This window comes from Meles meles, chromosome 20, assembly GCF_922984935.1.
Source record: "Meles meles chromosome 20, mMelMel3.1 paternal haplotype, whole genome shotgun sequence".
NCBI lineage: Eukaryota > Metazoa > Chordata > Mammalia > Carnivora > Mustelidae > Meles > Meles meles.
In genome coordinates, this window is record NC_060085.1 from 17,175,256 (window position 1) to 17,194,422 (window position 19,167).

The 19,167-nt window shown below is 60.6% G+C and overlaps 2 protein-coding genes across 6 annotated transcripts in view; one reads left to right on the top strand and one right to left on the bottom strand.

Annotated features, from left to right (window-relative positions):
- The window catches only part of CCDC12 (coiled-coil domain containing 12), a 53,838-nt gene extending 51,761 nt beyond the window's left edge, over positions 1–2,077 (bottom strand). The window contains exon 1 of the mRNA XM_045991326.1: positions 1,969–2,077. Coding sequence (XP_045847282.1) covers positions 1,969–2,064 — 96 coding nt within the window. The 5' untranslated portion in view covers positions 2,065–2,077. The remainder of the gene's footprint in view (positions 1–1,968) is intronic.
- Positions 2,078–4,373: 2,296 nt separating this feature from the next.
- Positions 4,374–19,167, top strand: part of NBEAL2 (neurobeachin like 2) — a 28,865-nt gene continuing 14,071 nt past the window's right edge. For 2 of the 5 annotated variants that reach the window (XM_045990767.1, XM_045990769.1), the window contains exons 1-12: positions 4,374–4,607; positions 12,102–12,190; positions 12,272–12,400; positions 12,506–12,587; positions 12,681–12,805; positions 12,976–13,058; positions 14,694–14,779; positions 14,876–15,158; positions 15,318–15,424; positions 17,307–17,390; positions 17,781–17,879; positions 18,495–19,096. In XM_045990767.1, coding sequence (XP_045846723.1) covers positions 4,557–4,607; positions 12,102–12,190; positions 12,272–12,400; positions 12,506–12,587; positions 12,681–12,805; positions 12,976–13,058; positions 14,694–14,779; positions 14,876–15,158; positions 15,318–15,424; positions 17,307–17,390; positions 17,781–17,879; positions 18,495–19,096 — 1,820 coding nt within the window. In that variant the 5' untranslated portion in view covers positions 4,374–4,556. Of the gene's footprint in view, positions 4,608–11,548; positions 11,609–12,101; positions 12,191–12,271; positions 12,401–12,505; positions 12,588–12,680; positions 12,806–12,975; positions 13,059–14,693; positions 15,159–15,317; positions 15,425–15,918; positions 16,000–17,306; positions 17,391–17,780; positions 17,880–18,494; positions 19,097–19,167 lie in introns of those variants that run through there. The other 3 variants (XM_045990765.1, XM_045990766.1, XM_045990768.1) reach the window with 3 other exon arrangements.

Genomic DNA, 19,167 nt, shown 5'->3' on the forward strand with positions numbered 1-19,167 from the left:
TTAGAAGCAACCCCAAACAGATAAAATACAGTATAGTACAAAGGAGTATGATCCAGCTTTAAAAACGAATGAAATTTCCCATAAGCTACACATGGATAAACCTTAAAAATGTTATGCTGGGGACACCTGGGTGGCTTAGTCAGTTAAGCGTCTGACTTGATTCCAGGGTCCTGGGACCAAGCCCCACATCAGGCCCCTTGCTCAGCAGGGAGGCTGCTTCTCCCTGTGCCTGCACCTGCCGCTCCCCCTGCTTGTGCTCTCTCTCTCTTTCTCTGACAAATAAATAAATAAAATCTTTTTAAAAAAAAGTTATGCTGATTGAAATAAGCCAGTCAAAGAAAGTCAAATACTGTATGATTTCTACTTCTATAAGATACCTAAAGTAGTCAAATAAATGGTGGTTGTCAGGGGCTAGGGTGGGGAGTTACTGTTTAATGGGTACAGAGTTTACATTTGGGATGGTGAGAAAGCTCTGGACATAGTGGTATGGTTATATAACATTATGAACATATTTCAAATGGTAAACTTTATGTTACATACATCCTGCCACAATAAAAAAAGATAAGGAAAAAATAACCATCAGGCCATATTTTCAGCCCTTTAAGAGAATCCGTCTTTAAAGGCCAGTTCTCCTGATGGCCTGCGCATCCTTCCCATAGCAACAGGCCCTAAGGATGCTATGTTATCCGTTGTATTCTGACCTCAAGCCCAGTCACAGTAATCTGGGCCCCAAATCCCAGCCAACAGCACAGGCTAGCTAGCCACTGAAAAGCTGAGGGTTTTTCAAACCGCCAGGCAGTTTTGGGGCAGAACCCTCTGACAGGGCCAACAACATGCCAACAAAAGCAGAAGCCAATCCGGCTAGCTTTCACTCTCTATTACTTCCCCTTTCACTTTCCCACAGGCTGGTCATGCAGAAGGAAACAGGGGCCTGACTGAAGAGCCTGACTCTCTAAAGTTGGAAAGCTGTTTTCCCTCATCCATCCAAGGTCTAGATATTTACTAGCCTTTATATTTTGTAGAATTAACAGTTTTTGCTCATCCAACAACAGCGGAACTGGCAGCCTCCACCCTCTGTGGGCTCTAGTGCTCTCTCATACAGAGGACCCTGCCAGATCTCAAAATAACCCAACGACAATTAATATAGAGGACTTCTTATCCTCCAGTGCGGACATGAAGAAACAGGCTCATGGATATGAAGCAATTTGTCCCAAGTCCCACAGCCCCAGGGGACAAGGCCAGGGTTTGCACACAGCCAATGAACTTCAGAGCTCTCCTTCCTCTTGATTACTCGGAGAGATCAACGAGGTGGAAATGGAGTGGGACCATTCTGGTGTCAAACAAAAGCAAGAAAGATGCTTCCAAGTTTGGTAACTAATAGGATTAGGAGGTCCATTCCCAGAGAAGTAGCCTAGGAACAACTAAGTGCCCTCCTCTTTCCCTGAGGTGCACCCTGACCTAGAAATGGGTCTTTGTTTTTGCACTTTTGTACTCAAATTCCAGCTGGGCGCCGAGAGTGCGGTCCCGTACTGCCTGGCCCAAGGTGCGGTGGCGGACAGGGAGGGTCTGCCACATTCACTGAATTTCACCAGGCTGGAAGACCGCCTGGGTCGTGGGGGAAAGGGGATGATTCAGGGCGCTCAAAAGCGAAAAAATTACGCCTAATACAACGAGCATCCAAAACTTAGAAACTGCCCTGGAGACGCATAAGGCAAACACCAGAAGGAAACCAAATATCCCCGTCCCCGCCTCACACATGCGCGGCGACGGGGACCCAGCGCCAAAAGAGTCCCAGGCAGCTACCACTACACCTGGTAGGCGGGCTCCGACTCCTCGCGCAAGCACCACCCGCGCGCGCATGCGCGTCACCCGCAGCTGCCTTTTCCTTGTAGTCCCCTGCCCTCTCGTCCCTGTTCTGGACCCGAATACTGGCTACCTCAGCCACGGCCCTCACTCTACATTCCTCACCTTGCGCCCGGTTTTTTCCCTTAGGGCTTTCAGCCGTTCCTTTCGCCGCAACGCCTCTTCCTCTAGCCGGCCCACACCAGCCGCAGTAGCCGCCATGTTGCCCACCCTCCTCTTCTCCCGTCCTGCATCGCGCAGGCCGGGGGCGTAGATGAACCTCTGGCGCCCAATCCAGTGACGAGAACGGGAGATCAGGAAGTCCTGAAAGCCAATCAATACTGAGTTGCTATAGCAGAGCCCGCCCCACTATTCCCCGCAACTAGCCTTGCCTGCTGGGGGAGGACACGGTAAAGAGAAAGGCCGTAAGGCTCGATTCGTCCAATGCCCATCAATGAGAAAGCAGCAAGTGGAATCAGACCTGAGCGAAGGAGGATAGAGCGCGTCGATTGCTCCGCTTTTGCCTAAGCAAACGCCAACCACGCCCCTCACTCCTTACCAGCCGCACGGAATGCGCTGACCCAACCCTGTCCCCTTGTCCAGATTCTTCAAGGCCCGAATGCCTTCAAGAAGTCTTCCCTGACCCTCCACTCCGATCTCAGTTTAATAAAAGATCTGCGTCTTCCTTCCTCTACAGGTGTCAGTGACTTCCTGGGTACACTTGTTCATGGGCCTCTAGGCCCTTCTGTATCCGCTCTCAGTTCAGATAAAACCTGTGCAATGCAGGGCTTGGCTGGATGGCCGTTTCCTCCAGGCTTATGGGTGAGGCCCTCCCACCTCCAAGGCCCCCTGAAGCAGCAAAGTACTCAGAGTCAGACTACCTAATTTGGAGAAGAACAAATCCCCAAAGTGGGCCCTGTGGGCCTCCAGGAACCCCCCCGAGCTTAGTTCCCTGAGAACTACTGAGAGTTGATTTGGCCTTGATTGCAACAGGTAGGCAAGAGTTACCCTGCTCGCCAGCAGGAGCTGCCAGGTTCTTCTTTCCTACATTAACCAGCATGTCCTGACAATCTGGAGACCACTTTGGCTGAAGTTAAGATCTTCCTACAGGATGCCAAGTTCCCCAAAGCCACCTAGAGGCCAGGCCTCCCTCCCCCCAACACATACCATGACTTGTCTCCCAGCAAAGCTGTCTCCTGCTTAGGGTCTCCATTCCCAGGCTGGTAGCAGGTGGATGTCCACTCCTCCCACTTCCTTTCAGAGGCCCCTGTGCCACAAGACGTCTGTCCTGCCCCTCCAAAATGACCTTCTTAACCTCACTAGCCAGGGCCTTTTGGTGCCCTGTTCCCCCACATCCAGGGGTGAATCATCAGAACCTATACCAGGGTCCCAGGGAGTACCAGGTAGCAGGTGTTCAGGAAATGTCAGCTCAGAGGTAGGATGCACAGGGCAGGAAAAAAGGCCAGAGTGGAGCGGCTGCCCAAGAAGAAGTCAGGAGGACAGAAAAGGATGGGAACCGGGAAAGAGTCTGTCTTCTTTTGGCCACTCAAGGTCTGGGAGACTCCAGACTCCGTTCCTCTACCTGAGAGTACCTTTCTGGGCTCCACAAACTTCTCCCTGACTCCAACAAAGGGCCTGACCCCTGCCCAACACCAGGTGGCCCCTCACCTCCCTGGCAGGCTGGCCAGGGGAGGGGGCAGGGAGAGGTCTGGGGGTGATGATGGCAGTGGGCCAGCAAAGAGTCAGTCAGGCCTCCATCCCTGTCCACACTGTCCCCGGCTACCCAAGTAATTCTCATTTGGCCCATCTGGGCTTCAATTTCTCCATCTGTAAAACAGAGGCATGAGACATCCTCTTGCCATTAACCTCTTGAGGTTAAAGAAAACAAAAAGATGTGAAGACCAGTGCTGGGCCCTAGAGTGGAGGATGCTTTTACGGGAGCAATTAGGAGGCTTCTTGGAAGAGGGAACCCGTGAGGATTGCTTAAATTTCCCAGGGATCTGCAGGACAGATGAAGGGCACTGCTCTCTGATGTCCCCATCCTGCTCCACAAACAGTAGGAGCAAAAACGTGGCATGTCTGTCTCCCCATTAAAGCGCTTAGAACAGCACCAGGCACGTGGTAAACTCTACAAGTGGCCGCTGGTTGTTGTTACCATTTGCTGAAGGGCTCTGGCCATCTGAACGCGGCCCGCAGCCCCTGCCCCCCGCCCCCCCTCCGGCCCCGGGAGACGGAGACCCCATCCTTGCACGAAGGGAGGCAATTCCAGCCCGGCCCACTGTGAGGGGGACAAGTTTGGAATACCTGACCCCAACCCACACCCAGGAGGCTCAGATCGGCCCTTCCCGAGGCGCAGTCGGGGGCGCGCATTGCTGAAGGCGGTACTGCTGGGCGCCCTCCCGGACCGCCCTGACCTCAAGCTCCTCCTCCCTCCGGGCTCCCCGCCCTTTGCACGGTCCCGGGAGAGGCGGGGCGGTGGTAGCGGCAGCTAAGTGCAGGAAGCCGGGCGGCTGCCGGCCGCGAGGAGGAGGAGCGTGCGGACTTGGGTGGCTCAGAGCGGCGGGGGCCAGTACTACTTCCCCGAGTAGTACCGCGCCGCTCCGCCCCGGAGTGACGCCCTCCGCCCATGGGCCTGGCCGAGGGCAACCGGCGGGCGGCGCGGAGGAGGCGGCGGCGGCAGGTGGCGCGCAGCAGGGCCGGAGCCGGGCCGGGACATGGCCGCCTCGGAGCGGTTGTACGAGCTGTGGCTGCTCTACTACGCTCAGGTGAGCCCGCCCCGCGCCGCTCCCGCTGTGCCCCCAGCTCCGCGCGCCCCGCTCCGGCTGCACCTGCGCCCCGCGTTCCCGGGGCCGCGTAGATGCACGCGCGCGCCGAGCGGACTCGGGCTCCGCACACACGTGTGCGCCGCCCCCGGCCCGCGGGTGCCTCCGGCGCCTCAGGCGCTTATACCTGGGGGATGACCCCCGCAGGCGTGCATCTCACAAGAGATTCTTGGGTGGGGACCGCGCAACCTCGGTTGTGCCTGATGAGGAGAGGGGCCCAGGTCGAGACGGCCGGACACCGACACCCTTTTACAGATGGAGAAACTGAGGCTCGGAAAATAAATGAGAGACTTTGTTGGGTTGGGAGGGGCAGGAAGGCTTAATTTGCATTTGGGCTTGACTCTCCTGTGGGCGCGGCCCTACTGGGTGGTCAGGGCTGAAGGGTCTGTGGGCTGCGGGGTGGGGGGGTTGCCGGTGGGCAGGCGTTGGGGGTGAGAGGTAGGGGGCGTCCCTACTTTGGCCGGATTTGAGTCAGCTCAAGCTACTCCTCATCAGCGCGCTGGCAGTGATGGGCTCCTCCCTGACCCTGATCCGAGGAGGCCCTTAGGCCGCCCCTGGGTGGACCTGGGGGTCCAGCCAGAAGAAAAGATTTGCCTTGGATGCAGAGGGAGGGGATAGGGGAGGTTAGATAGAAGGGATGTTTGAAAGGGGTGGAGGGAGGCCCTTCCCTCCTGAGCGCCCTGTCCTGTCTCAGAGACTACCTTGCATGGCCTCAGAAGGTGAAGGGAATGACTCCCACCCCGGTGTCCTGCGAGAGCTGAGAGCCAGGTGTCCCCCAGACTCTGTGTGTCACGCACCTAGGCTCCCACTTTCCTCTGCTTTCACAGCAGGGAGGGATCCCAGGGTAATGCCCCCCTCCTCTTCATCTAGCATCGGCCTCCCTCCCTGCACCTGCCTGGACTCATGCTCCTGGCTCAGGTGTGCCCTGGGTACAATGGACTATTGTGTACCCCTGATCTCGTCACTAGGGGGAAGTTCATGACCGGATCAGCTGGCCCTCTGTGAAGAGGCTGGCCGACTGTCTCCTAGGACTGCAGGCTGGATGTGGGGCCCTAGGGACCCAGAATCCAGGCCATAAGGACCGTGGCTTCTTGAGTCCACTTCGGGGGTAAGAGGTCCAGGTCGCTGGCAGGAGGCAGTGTGTGTAGGGTCCCTGTCTGGTGTGACCCAAGGCAAAAGCTCTTTACACCTGAGTCTCTACTTCTCTGTCTGTAAACTTGTCCCAGCCCTGACCTCAGGGCTGGCCTAGACTCTACAGAGGGGTAGCCCATCTGGCTTGTCTGGACCAGGGAAAGCTCCTGGTTCCCTGGGATCCCCTCACTCAGGCCTCTCTGTCTACATCTCCAAGGGTTGGTCTTCGTGAAGAGAAAAGATTCAGAAGGAAACCTGCTCCTGGCCCTCATGCCTCTGATTGCCCCAATGGCTGTGGGCAGATTCTTGGGCCTTGGTTTTGCCACCTGTGACGGGATGAAGGGGGGCATGAACCAGGTAGTGAGTCTGAGGGATGTTAATGTTAGTGCTGCGGGGGGGAAGGCTGTCTAGGTGTGGTCTCCCAGGACTGGACCTCCAGCGGAGCGTGGTTGCCTCCTGCTGCCCCTTCTAGGCTGCGCTCTGCAGAAAGTCAGCCCCCCCATTCCCCAAAGAGGGGCTTAGCACCATTTCCGCCGAGTTCCCTCTAGTGCTCCAGCTCCTCCCCTCACCAGGGCAGGTCTGGGGCACCGGCTGGCTGACTGGAGCCCTAGAAGCCCAAGCAGTCAGGGGGCAGCCTAGGGCCTGGCAAACAAATCCAGGATGTGAGTGTGAACCGGAAGCTTCGGCCAACCTCCCAGCGCTGCCTTCCTGCCCGCTTGGTCCTGCTCCTGCTCCCGGAACAGGTCCCCACCCTTCCATGCTGGGCTCCCAGGGAGTGGTGCCTATGCTACTTTGAGGCCTGCTAGGGACCTATTGTGTGTGTGTGCTTGCGGGGGAGGGCGGGGGAGGAAGGTGAGGGAAGAGACTGAACTGACAGAGGGTGTCGAGAGACCCCTGAGTTGGCCAGCCACCCAGCCAGAAGGTTCTCCCAACAACCGCGCCCCTCCCCTCAGCTGAGAGGGCTGACATCAGCTGGGAAACCTGTTTTCCTAGTTGTGGGTCTAGTCCCGCCCAAGGGAGCACCCCCTTTCTGCCCTTCCGTTCTCCTCACAGACCCCAGGTTCAGACCTGCCCCCCCCGTGGGCCCTACTCCATTGGGAGTCACAAGTGGGGAAGGTGGCGCCAGGTGGCTTCTGAGAGAGGAAGGAGGACCAGAGCGTTCCTGGACATCACTTAGTCTGAGCCCCTCAGGGCCCTGGTGGGGAAAGCAAGGTAGGGTCATATCAAGGTCATGGGACAAGTTTGAGGTAGAGTCTGTCAGAGCTCCAACCCAGTCTTCCTCCTGTGTTCCTTTGCCCAGGAAAGGTCTAGTCCTGTGGGCAGGAAGCCTCTGGTGGGTTCTGGACCTTGGGATGGCACAAGCTGTTTCCTCTGCGTGGAGCCTTCTCCCTCCTGTTTGAGGGGCCGTTTGTCTCCTGGCCCCCTGACCAAGCCGGACCTCAGCGCAGGTCCCCATTGCACCCTCACTGTGCTTGCTGCTTGGCAGTTTCCCTGCACCCCACACTTCGAGAGGCCCCCTGCGTATCCACTGCGTGGCTGGCCACAGGAGACCAGCCCACCAGCAGTAACTGGCTATCAGGAGGCCAAGTTCGGGCCTTGTGGGTAGAGGGGATGAAAAGGCTAGGAGAAAGCACCTGGAGACGCCAGTGGTCCAGAGTGGGAGGAAGGCCTGGGTGATGGGTGGGGCTTCCCCAGGGATGGCCAGGATGGGGGCAAGGATCAGAGGCCTGGGGCTGGCCCTTGGGCGGCTTATAAAAGTTATGCAAAATGGCGTGCAAATGAGCAGCTCCTTTGGGCTGGAGCAAAGTGTTGCTCGATAGCCCCCCAGTGAAAGGGAGCGCTGGGGGGCCTGACATCTGGGGCACTCAGGGCCACAGAGGTCAGGACAGGACAGACATTCAGGTTCCAGGTGGGGAGCCCAGGCTGAACTCTTCAGTTATGCCACTGAGGGCTCAGGGCCCAGAGTCAGAGGGAGGTCAGGTCAGAGCTGGAGTTGACCTTGCTCTGTGCACCCTGCCTTGGTCCTTCACCCTGACTGATGAGCTCTGTTGTCTCATGGAAACCTGGTCAGGCTCTCTGCTCCCTCTGGGACCTCAGCTGGGTCCTGTGCCGCCCCGTGCCTCAATTTACCCTTTCGAACCGGGAGAAGGGAATGTAGGTGAGCCTCCTTAGGGCAACCAGGGCTCCCCGTTCCCTGCCTTTATTACCAAGGCAACTGAAGGGGGCCCGACTGAGGTGATGGGGAGAATACCACAGAGCCCAGGCTTGGGGGGAGGGGCTGGTAATCCCTGGAGTTGTTATGGCAACTGGGGCACTGATGTGGAAGTGTGGGGTCCCCATGGAAACAGGGTCGGTTACTATGGGGACCCTGAAAGGAAATTCTCGATTTCCATAGTGATAGGACAAGGGGAAGGTTATGCCCTGGGGGGCATTATGGAGACCAGAAGGTCTGCCCCTTGCAAGACCCCATCCCCAGGTAATGGGGAGAGACTGGCCCAGCCACCTGGGCACTTGCACCACTGGGCCTCAGTTGCCCCTGCCTCTGGCAGAGTCCCCATCTTCTAGCTTCCTTCTTTGACTCAAGGTCCTCCAAGTCTGACCTTCAGGCATCCTGGTGTAGCCAGAAACCACCTTTGGCGTGACATTGCCATCTCTCTCCTGATTCTGAGTGGGGAGACCACCCCCCCCCCAGGCCTGAAAGAGGTTTATCCTGATCAAACCCCACTCCACTCTGTCCCATTTCTGCTTGCCTGTCTCTGGAAATGGGGTGCTCACTACCACCCAGGCAATTCTGACTAGGTGGGGTCACCCACTTTGGAGCTACAATTTTCTCTCCTTACCCTGCTCCTTGCTCTAACCTGGGACCACCCACGCCATTCTACTTGCCTGGGCCAGACACCCAGAGGAGACCTTGGCTCTGCCAGTGAACCAAAGTCTGCTCCTTATTGGTCTGTTGGAAGTGGGTGGGGAAAACATTTGTGTCACCCTAGAATGCCAGGGACTTGGGAAGGCAGAGCCCCTGGATTTGGGGAGGGAGCTCCCCCTCACCTTCTCCCGTGCTGGGTGGGGGGTGTGGTTGGAGAGGCTTTACCTGTGAAGCAGGTATGGAGGGATGGGTTTCAAGGGGCAGCTGCAGCGCAGAGAGATGAATGGTGAGTAACAAGCTACAGAGTCTGAGAACCACGGCTGGACTCCAGAACCCGTGCTCTCAACCACTGGTCTGAGCCCAACCTCTGAAGCACCAGCCAGGGCTGGGCCTCGAGAAAGGTGCCGGCTCTGGGGAGCATTCAGGCAGAGGAAGCATGGAGGGCAAAGTGCTTGCGGACCCGTGGGTGTGGAGACAGCGAGGAATGCCCTCGGGCTGAGCCATCCGGAGGGTAGGGGCTGCTGGCCAGACAGTGGTGGCGACGTGTGTGTACTGGGGCACACGGGACGCCGGGTGGTGGTTAAGGAAATTTCTGTGTATTGCACCATTATGAACTCCGAGAGGAGGTGACGGGCTGGGATTGGGGCTTGAAGCAAGGTCTGAGTGTCCCCTCAGGGTGAGCCAGGTGGAGGGGCAGCACAATGTCCAGTAGCTCGGTCGTCTCTGTCCCCCGGCAGACAGCCCCCTAGCCCCCTCCCCCCATAGGATGCTACAGCCACCTGCCTTCAGCTGTCCTGGGGTACCACAGAGTTCTACGGAAGTGGCAGTTCCACGCACCCCCAGTGATTGTTTGGGCCTGACTAGCCCTCGGGAGCCCCCCACCCCCAGTACTGAGTGCCCTCAGGGCTGGCCGGGCATAGATGGAGGCCCATCCACCCTGGGGTCCCTGACCTCCCGCTCCCCACAGCTTGCTCCCCGGACCTCCAGGTCCTCAGTACCACTTACAGCTGAGCCCCAGGGCCTGAGGAGGAGTGTGGCTGCTCCTGCCCTGCCTTCATGAGGCCCTGGCCCCTTTGAGTTGGGGACTGGGCTGGCCCTGCCCCGCATTCCTGCTCTGAGCTGGAAAGGGAGGGAGGAGCTAGTCAAGGTCTCTCCATGAAGTGTGGGAAGGCCGGGCACTGTAGCCGCCTCTTCCAGCTCCAGACCCCGTGGCATGCTGCGTGGCCACCACGGCTCTGTGAGTCCCGACCCCTGCGGACATACCTCCCAGCATGGCAGCCACAAGCTGTGGGACCCAGGTCAGAGGCAGGACAGGCAGAGACCCCCATGCTTTAGAGACCCCTCGTGCTCTCCCAGTGCCTGGAAGGCCACCTTGACCGCCGCAGCCCTGAACCCAGCCCAGCCTGGACCTGCTGGACAGGCTGTGGGTGTGGTTCTGGGGACAGAAAGTCAGGGTGTGCAGAGTTTTGAGGGGCCCACCCAGGTTCTGAAAGGGTCAAACCAGGTGATGGCCACGAAGAGGCAGGGAGGCTCCTGCTTAAGTACCAAATGCCCAAAGCCATGGATGGCAGTGGGGCCTAGGATAGACAGAGGCCTGGACTAGAGGATGTGACTCAGATGGAGAGGGGCGGAGAGGCTGGAGAAGCAGCTGTGATCGGACTCGGGACCTGGAATGCCAAGCTCAGCGGAGGCCTTATCCTCAGGCCAGGGTGGAGGGACATGGTCAAATCTGGGCTTTCAGGTACTCAGTAGAACAGCAAGAGGGCAAAAGGAACCCACATTTTAGGTGAGACATGTCTATGGCTCGACTGGGGGTGGTTTGGGGGTAGAAGGGGGCAGATAGTGTTGAGCCAGTTTTGAAGGTAGACCAGGATCTGTAGGGTCGCTGAGGCAAGAGACCACGTGGTCAACTCGGACCGGCTGGCCAGCAACCATGAGTGGCCCAGGCCTAAAACAAAGGTCTGGCTTTTTTCAAATCCGGCACCTCCATGGCCCCAACCCTTCCCTCAGTTGCCTCAGATCTGTGACAAATGCACAAGGAAGGTGCCCAGCCACAGGGTGAGGGCTGCTCTGCCTCGGTTTCTTGTGGACCTGGCCCAGTCTGCTGGGGTCTGACCCCTTCCTTGGGGCCCATTCAGTCCCTATCCTGAGGTCAGGAGCCTACAGGCAGCAGAGAGGAGCTAACCACCCAAGGTAGTTCTGGAAGACCTTGAGTTGAGGTGCGTAGCACCAGGGACACAGCACCTATGATGTGTCCCTTACCCCTCCGGCCTTCTGCAGTCTGGTCCCTGCCCCTGGGAAAGAAATGTGCCTTCTGGGCTCTGCTGGTTTGGGGGAGCTGCAGATGAGGTCAGCAGGAGGGGGACTGGGTGGGAGAAAGAGCTCCAGACCACCACCCACTCTGTGCTTACAGGCTAGAACAGACTGAGGCTATGCTAGGATCTACTCAGCTGCCCAGGAGTAGAGACCAGTAGGGCCAAGCAGGGAGGCCAGGGGAGGGGGGTGCAGGGCAAAGGTATGACTGAGTCCTCCACATCGATGGTGTTCCCTAGGCCTGAGGCTTGGACCGAGGTCAGGGAGCTGTGGATGCCTTGAATGAAGGGTTCTATAGCAGCAGGTGTGGGAACCCTCCCTAGACTCCAAGATGGAATGCTGTGGCCCCGCCCCTTTGCACTCCAGGCCCCACCCCCGGTGCTGGGCCAGGTCCCTCCCGGCTTCTCTTGCAGGGCCCTGGGTGCCCTGGTGGGGCTGGCCCCCCCACATCCCTGCGGTCTGCCGGGAGGAAGCAGCCCTCCTCCCCCACCGTGACTCTGCGCTTCCTGCCCCGGCGGGGCGGGAGGGGACGTTTCCCGTTCACACCAAAGTTTCCCTGGCGGCGGGCGCCCAAACTCGGGCTCAGCCGCTGCCCCTCTTGCCCATGGAACCAGCTTTGGGGCCTGGGGTCCAGGTAACCAGCCAGGGTGGGCATGTGGTTCCCAGGGTGAGATAGGGCATTCTGCCTGTATGTGTGGGGAATGTGCATGTGCATGGGTCCTCCTGGCCCATGGTGTGCGTGCAGCACGGTCTCCTGGAGGTGGTGACTGCTGAGCTGGGAGAAGGCAGCCCAAGCCTTTGGATCAGGGGTGGCTGGCAGGTGGAAGGCCTTCAGCCCCAGCATCAGTGTGGGCCCAGGAATGTGCACACCAAAGCCCCATGTCAGGCTTGCCTGAGTCCCCAAGGGTTAGGGAGGTGGGAGCAGAGACTGGGAGACTGGGAAAAGAAGACAGGGGTCCTCGGAGAGTGGTCAATGTGCGGGACAGCCCTCTGAGGCTGACCTTCCAACTTCCTGTCCTCCCTCCTCCCCTACCCACCCCTCCCTCCGTCTGCCCACACTGCCCTGCCTCCAATCCCTGTCCATGGCCCCCCGGTCTGCCCCCACCTCTGTTGCACCCCCCCCACAGAAGGACCTGGGCTACTTGCAGCAGTGGCTGAAGGCCTTCGTGGGTGCCTTCGAGAACAGTATCTCGCTGTCCTCTCTGGAGCCACGCAGGTGAGCCTGGATCTACCTGGAGGGCGGGGACCGGCGCGGGGAGACAGGGTCCGTGGTGCCCTAGCGACTCCCTCCCTGCAGGCTGGAGGAGGCGGGTGCCGAGGTGCCGTTGCTGCCCCTGGATGCGCTGCATGTCTTGGCCGAGCAGCTGGACGCGGGGGACCCAGAGCAAGCCCTGCTGCTGCTCAGGCTCTTCATCGTCCTCTGCAGGTGGGTCCCTGCCTCCTGCTCTGGGGAGGGTGGGCAGCCGGGGAAAGGGGGGGCCGGAGGCGGGGCTGCTGTACTCCTGGGACTTCTCTCCCCATTCCCTCCCAGGAACCTGGAGAACGTAGAGGCCGGCTGGGGCCAGGTGCTGCTGCCCCGGGTGCTGGCCTTGCTGACCCGGTTGATGGCAGAGGTGAGGTGGGCTCTAGCCTGGGGTGGAGGGGGGAGGTGGTAGGTGGTATCCAGGGCCCAGCAAACCCCCTCTGCCCTCTCCCCATGCCTCCAGCTAAAAGGAACCCCAGCATCGCCGGAGGGCCATGGGCTGCTGCTGGAGAACGTGGCCCTGCACGCCCTGCTTCTCTGCGAGGGCCTCTTTGACCCCTACCAGACCTGGCGGCGCCAGCACAGTGGGTGAGAGCCAGCCCACCTCAGAGGACCCACTGAGGGTGACCTCTCTGGCCAGGGTCTGGAGCTTGGAGGGAGCCCAGGGGTAGGCTGGTGCGGGAAGGGAAGATGGCCAGGGCGGGGTGCAGTGCCTGGCCTCACCCGGGCCCCTGCCCGTTCCCCACCCCCACCCCCAGGGAAGTCATCAGTTCCAAGGAGAAGAGCAAATACAAGTTCCCTCCAGCGGCTTTGCCCTGTGAATTCAGCGCCTTCTTCCGAGGTCAGGCCCCGCCCCTGCCCCATCGGCCCCCACCTGGCCCCACCCCCAGACCTGAGCCCCTTCCTGCAGTTCCCCATCCCAGTGGCCACAGGGGTGGGACACCCTTCGTGGTGGCAGCCGGCAGGGCTGGGGGCACCACGGGAAACTGACGAGGCCTCTAGGGGTGAGGGAGTTCAGGGCCAGAGAGGAAAGAAAGGGCAGGTCTGGGCAAAATGAGTTATTTCTTTTCTGGGCCGGAGTGAAGGCCTTCCATGAGGTAGGGGAGAGCAGTTTCCCTTCCCTCTTCCCTCCCACCCCCTGGATCCGAGAAGCCACTTGGATCTCACTCTGATCTGGACCTTCTTAAAACTCCTTGATCTGATCCCTTTACCGCTGAAGGCTGCACCCTTCCTTTAGATAATGTCTACACCGATTCTGCTTCCTGCTCCTGCAGTCCTGGACAAGCTGACTCCCAGGACATCTCTGGCCACCTCTGGCCCCTGGGGACCCTCTTCTCTCCGGTCCCCTCTTTTCCTCTCATCAGAGGGAGGCTGGCTGGGACTTTAGATGGGACAGGGCAGCATGCCTGTGGACTGGGGCAGGCCGGGCTTGGTGAGGCGGTGTGGAAGTGTCATTGGGGCGTGCCATGTTGCTGCAGGCCTGGGGTCTGGAGCAGGGGCCACGGCTCCAAGAGGGGAGATATGCCCCCTCCCCACCCCACACCCCGGGAGCTCCTGCCTCCGTTCTCCCACAACCTGAGTGCTCTTCGCAGAACAGACTGGATTTTGTTCCTCTTGCCGTTAGCCCCTCATCGGTGGCCTGGCATCTCAGGATCCCATCCTGCTCCCCCCACAGCCTCCCTCTCCAGTCCCACTCGCCCTCTGTACCCTGTCCTCTCCCTCCCGAAATGTGCTATTTTTCCACGACTTTCCCTGCTGCTTCCTCTCCCTTCCCAGACCACCTGCATTCTTAGGCTTCAGCTCAGATGCCCTCTGCCCGAGGAGCTGTCCCACCCCATCCCACCCAAATCTAGTGAGCCCTGCTCTTGCCCACATCCTCCACCATACACACCAGTCATGTGACCCAGGGTTCGTCCCTTTTGCTCTCTGAGTTTCAGTCTGTGGCCTGGCACCCTGTCCAGCTTGGCTGGAGCAGAGCCAGGTGGGCCTCCCACATAGGAGACTCTGAAAGCCCCTAGAAGTCCCCAGCAGGGGCATGGGTGGGGGTGGGGGGGGCATCTGTACAGTAGATATAGCGAGGTCCCCAGAGCAGGTCACAGGAAGCTCCAACCGTCGCAGGGTAGCGGGAGCAGCTTTGTATCTGAGAAGCTCAACTCTGGGTTGCCGTGGGGATGTGGGGTGGGGGTGTGTGTTGCCTCCCCTGGGGTCCCTGCTTTGGAGGTTAAGGATCTGGGGGACTGGCTAGGCTTTCAGGGCAGGACCACAGGCCTTCAAGTTCCCCAAAGAAGGGCCATGTCTTCCCTAGACCTCTCTAGCAGAGAGCCATGACATTTTAGACCCCCAAGGACAGAACAGGGTCTTTTCCCCTCACACGGGACATCCCAGCCTTCTCCCCCGACCCCAGGGCACCTCCCTCTTGGGTAGTCCCCCGCAAGCTTGGTGATGTCGTCCTGTCCTGCCCACCCACCCTATCCAGAGAGCCTGCAGGGGGCAGACGGCTTGTCCCCTGTGCTGCTGCTTCGCCTCGTCCACCTGTTCGGGGCTGTCCTTGCAGGAGGGAAGGTAAGCCCGGAGGAGCCTGCGGACCAGAGGGCGACCACCTCAGGGGCTCTGCTGCTCAAGCCCCTTGACCATTGCCGTCTCTGCCCACACCTGCAGGAGAACGGGCAGATGGCTGTGAGCGCTGGCTCCGTGCAGGGCCTGTTGGGTGTGGTACGGGGCTGGGACCATGGGCCGGCGCAGGACCCCCGCCTGGTGCCCCTGGCGCTGGAAGCGCTCGTGGGGGCCGTACATGTCTTGCATGCCAGCCGCACGCCCCCCCGTGGGCCAGAGCTCCGCACCCTGCTTGAGGGCTACTTCCGCATCCTTAATGCCGACTGGCCAGCGGGCCCAAGCCCAGGCCCCGAAGAGGCCCTTGTCGCCCTACGGGTCAGCATGCTCGGTGGGTATGGGCCCCCAGGCTCCTGGGGAGGTGGCTCGGCCCGGGAAGGTCCAAGCACTGATGGAAGGCAGGACCGGGCAGTGTGGGAAGAAGGCGAGAGGCCGAGCGGGCGGGGTCATTGAAGGGATGGAGCGGGGCTGACCCGAGACCCGTCCGCAGACGCCATCCCCCGGATGCTGGCGTGCGAGGACCGGCCGGTGCTGCAGGCCACCTTCCTGAGCAACAATTGCTTTGAACACCTTACTCGCCTCATCCAGAACAGCAAGGTGGGCGGGGCCCAGCTGCGGGGAACCAGGCTGGGGAATCCCTCGTGGGGATTGCTAGGCGAGCCTGGGCTGGACTGGGCTGGGGCGGTCTGTGGCGAGCAGGGTGGCCTAAGGCTTGGGATGGCTCTACACCCCATAGGAGGAGGGATGTGGCAGAAGGACAGGAGCTGCCCTGGCCCCTTCTCCCCCTTTCTCCTGCCCCAAGGCCAGGGGCAGGAGGAGGGCCCGCTGTTTTAGATACAGCCCCTGCTCCTGCCCACTTACCTGCCCCGCCCCCAGACTCAGGTCTGTTCTGAGCATGGGCAGCTCTCGGATCCCTGACTTCCTCAGTGCCTGGTGGGGCTCTCTGCCTGGGTGTCAGGGCACACGTAGCCCTCCCACGGGGCAGAGCCCTGGCAGCTGCCCCCGGTCCCCCTCTAACCCCCCCCTCCCCATCTTCCTCCTCTTCTCTCTCCTCTGCCTCCTCCACCTTGTGCCCTCCCCCTTCCCCACAGCTGTACCTGCAGGCCCGGGCGCCCCCTGAGGGGGACAGTGACCTGGCTACCCGGTTACTGACCGAGCCCGATGTCCAGAAGGTACCACCTTGGGGCTGACCTGCTCAGACACTCACCTCCTTGGGCACCCACCCCCTGCGGCTCCCTCTTTGAGCCTTTCCTACTGGTGCAGGGGGAACGAGCAGACATGTGTAAGGCCTGCAGTGGCCTCGTAATGGGGCTGGGTCCCCCATGCTGTTTCACCCACCTTCTAGACGCTTATTTGAGGGAATGGGCAGGAGTGATCTGTGCCCTTCCCAGGATTAGTATTGGGAGCTAGGGTTTGGCTTTGCCAAGCTGGAAGGAACCTTCGAAACTCAACCACCTACCCCCCGCCCCCATTCCCAGAAGGGGAAACTAAAGCCCAGATACTAAGGGACACGACTGTGACAGAAAAGGAGGTTCCCACACATGGGCCCACTTCTTTCCATGGATCTTTGTGCCAGCCTTAAGCAGGTCACTGGGAGTCCCTCATCCCCTTATGATGTCTCCCTGCCTCACCTTGCGTAGGAGCTGGAAGAGGCAGCAAGCTGTCAGGGGCTCGCATGGAGAGCCCTCTCTCTGGGGGCTTACTGCCTGGGCCCCGACCCTGAGGGGCCCCTGGCTTTGTCCTCATGAGGCAGCCCCTGTGGCTGTTGCTTTAACCTGTTTTCTGAGATTCTGCATATCTACTTTTCCACAAAGCAGACGAGGCAGGTGAGACCCCTCGTTTTTACAGATAGGCAACTGAGGCCTGGGGAGGGGAAGGAGGTTGTGCGAGGTTGCTGGGGGCGTCAGGCCCCATGGAGTCAGGATACAGCCTAGCAGTGTGGCAGCTGTGGACACATTCTCTAAGCCCATTCCCGGGGTGGGGCAGGGCAAGTGAATGGCTTGTTTCCAGCTATCAGGATGAGCCAAGGTGAGCCTCAGTGCCCCCACCTGCATCTAGGGGCAACGGGGAGGGTAGGACTCAAGGTCTCGAAGGTTCTTCTGGTTCTAACCTCCTGTGATTGGTTGTCCCTCGATTTCCCCCCCCCCCATCAATCATCATGGGTGATGGAGCACTTGCCTGCACGTGTGTGTCTAGCTTGGGTGGGGATGGGCGGGGACTGAGGCCTGCCGAGCAGTGAGCGACAAAAGAGGTATGGCGAGAGGGTCCCCTGTTAATCTGTCACAGTGAGAGTCTTGGTTTCCTCCCTGGCCTCTTTGTCAAAGGGGGTCTGGCCAAGCTATTCAGAGAGGGCCCTAGGGTCAGGGTGAGGGTCACAGTCGCACGGGCAAGGCCCTACACCAGGAGCAGGGGGCTGCCAGCTGTGACACATTGGTACCCCCTGCTGCTGACTCCCCACCCCACCCCACCCCACCCCAAGGTTCTGGACCAGGACACAGATGCCATCGTAGTACACGTGGTCCGAGTGCTGACCTCCATCATGAGCGGCTCCCCCTCAGCCAAGGTGAGGACATTGCAGTCTGGCTACCAGAGGGGTGTGGGGCGGGGGTTAAACTGACCGCATGTCCCCCGAACGGCTCTGGCTGCTGGCCGTTAGAGCAACGGAGCTGAGGGGGCAGGCGTCTTGCCCTGTGGGGTGCAGGTCAGAGCTGGCAGCTGGATCTCCGGGGTCGGGGCTGGACAGGGGAGGATACTTGGGGGCTGACAACCATCTACAGCCTTCCAAGGGGACCCTTATCCCACAGCCATCCGTGGGCCCTTGCCCTCACCAGCACTGTGACCCCGAGGCAGAGCCAGGTGGGGGAGCCCTGAAAGATGCTCCTTCTTCTGGGGTTTCCATGGGGTGTGGGTTTGCCCTGGGAGCCCACATATGTGCTCCCTTCCTCCTGCCCAGGAGGTGTTTAAGGAGCGCATCGGCTACCCACACCTGCTCGAGGTTCTGCAGAGCCATGGCCCCCCCACCCGCAGGCTGCTGCAGGAGCTCCTCAACATGGTGAGGTCCAAGGCGTGGGCTTGGGGTTCCAGGGGCAGTCAGGACCGAGTCAGGGTTCCCGCGGAGGGTGAGCCCTCCACCTTGGGGGCTCTGTTGGCCATGGGTGTTACATAGTGGGACCCGTGGCCTAACCAAGGTGTCCATGGTGGGATGAAGATCCGGGGCAGAGGAGCGAGACCCCCCCGCCCCAGATCATCCCGGAACATGCCATCGGGGTTGAGGCCACCCCAGACCCAAAGCCAGGGCTCAGGGTGTTAACAGTGCCGAAGGCCTGGTGTAAATAGCGCCGCGTGCCCACGCGCCTCCGTCTCCCCCGAGCCGCGACCTGTACTAGCAGGACGTGGTGGCACGCGTTGCCCTCTAGCACTGGAGGCCCACACCCTGAGCCACGGAAGTCCCATGGCCAGCAGGGCGGCCCTTCCCGACACCCTGAGCCACGGAAGTCCCATGGCCAGCAGGACGGCCCTTCCCGACACCCTGAGCCACGGAAGTCCCATGGCCAGCAGGGCGGCCCTTCCCGACACCCTGAGCCACGGAAGTCCCATGGCCAGCAGGGCGGCCCTTCCCGTCACCTGCCAGCTGCCCCAGGAACCATCCCGTGCTCTCCACTCCTAGGCTGTGGAGGGTGACCACAGCAGATGTCCACCACCACCGATCGTCAACGAGCAGCCCGTGCTGCTGCTGATGCAGTGGCTGCCTGCCCTGCCCACGGCGGAGCTGCGGCTCTTCCTCGCGCAGCACCTCCGGTGGCTCTGTGACAGCTGCCCCGCCAGCCGGGGCACGTGCGTGCAGGCCGGTCTGGTGGGCCACCTGCTGGAGACACTCGCCGCCGGGGTCACCTTGGGGGCCCACTGCCAAGAGCAGCTTTTGGCGCTGCTGCAAGCCTTGGGCCGAGTGTCCCTGAGGCCCTTGGAGCTGCGTCGTCTGCTGCGCCCGCCACCAGCACTGGCCTCGGAGCCCAGCGGGACAGAGGCTGGGAAGGCCAGACACGCGGGGGCCATCATCCGTACATTGTCAGGCATGGCCCGGCGCCAGGGCCCCGCGCGAGCCCTGCACTACTTTGACCTCACGCCCAGCATGGCGGGGATTATGGTGCCCCCCGTGCAGCGCTGGCCAGGACCCGGCTTCACCTTCCATGCCTGGCTCTGTCTGCACCCCGCGGCTGCGGCCCCTGCCCCAGCCCCCTCCCGGCCACTCCAGCGAAAGCAGCTGTATAGGTGGGTGATGGCCAGGGAGCGGGGTGCGGTGCCATAGGGCCGAGCAGGAAAGCCGCAGGCGTAACTGGCGC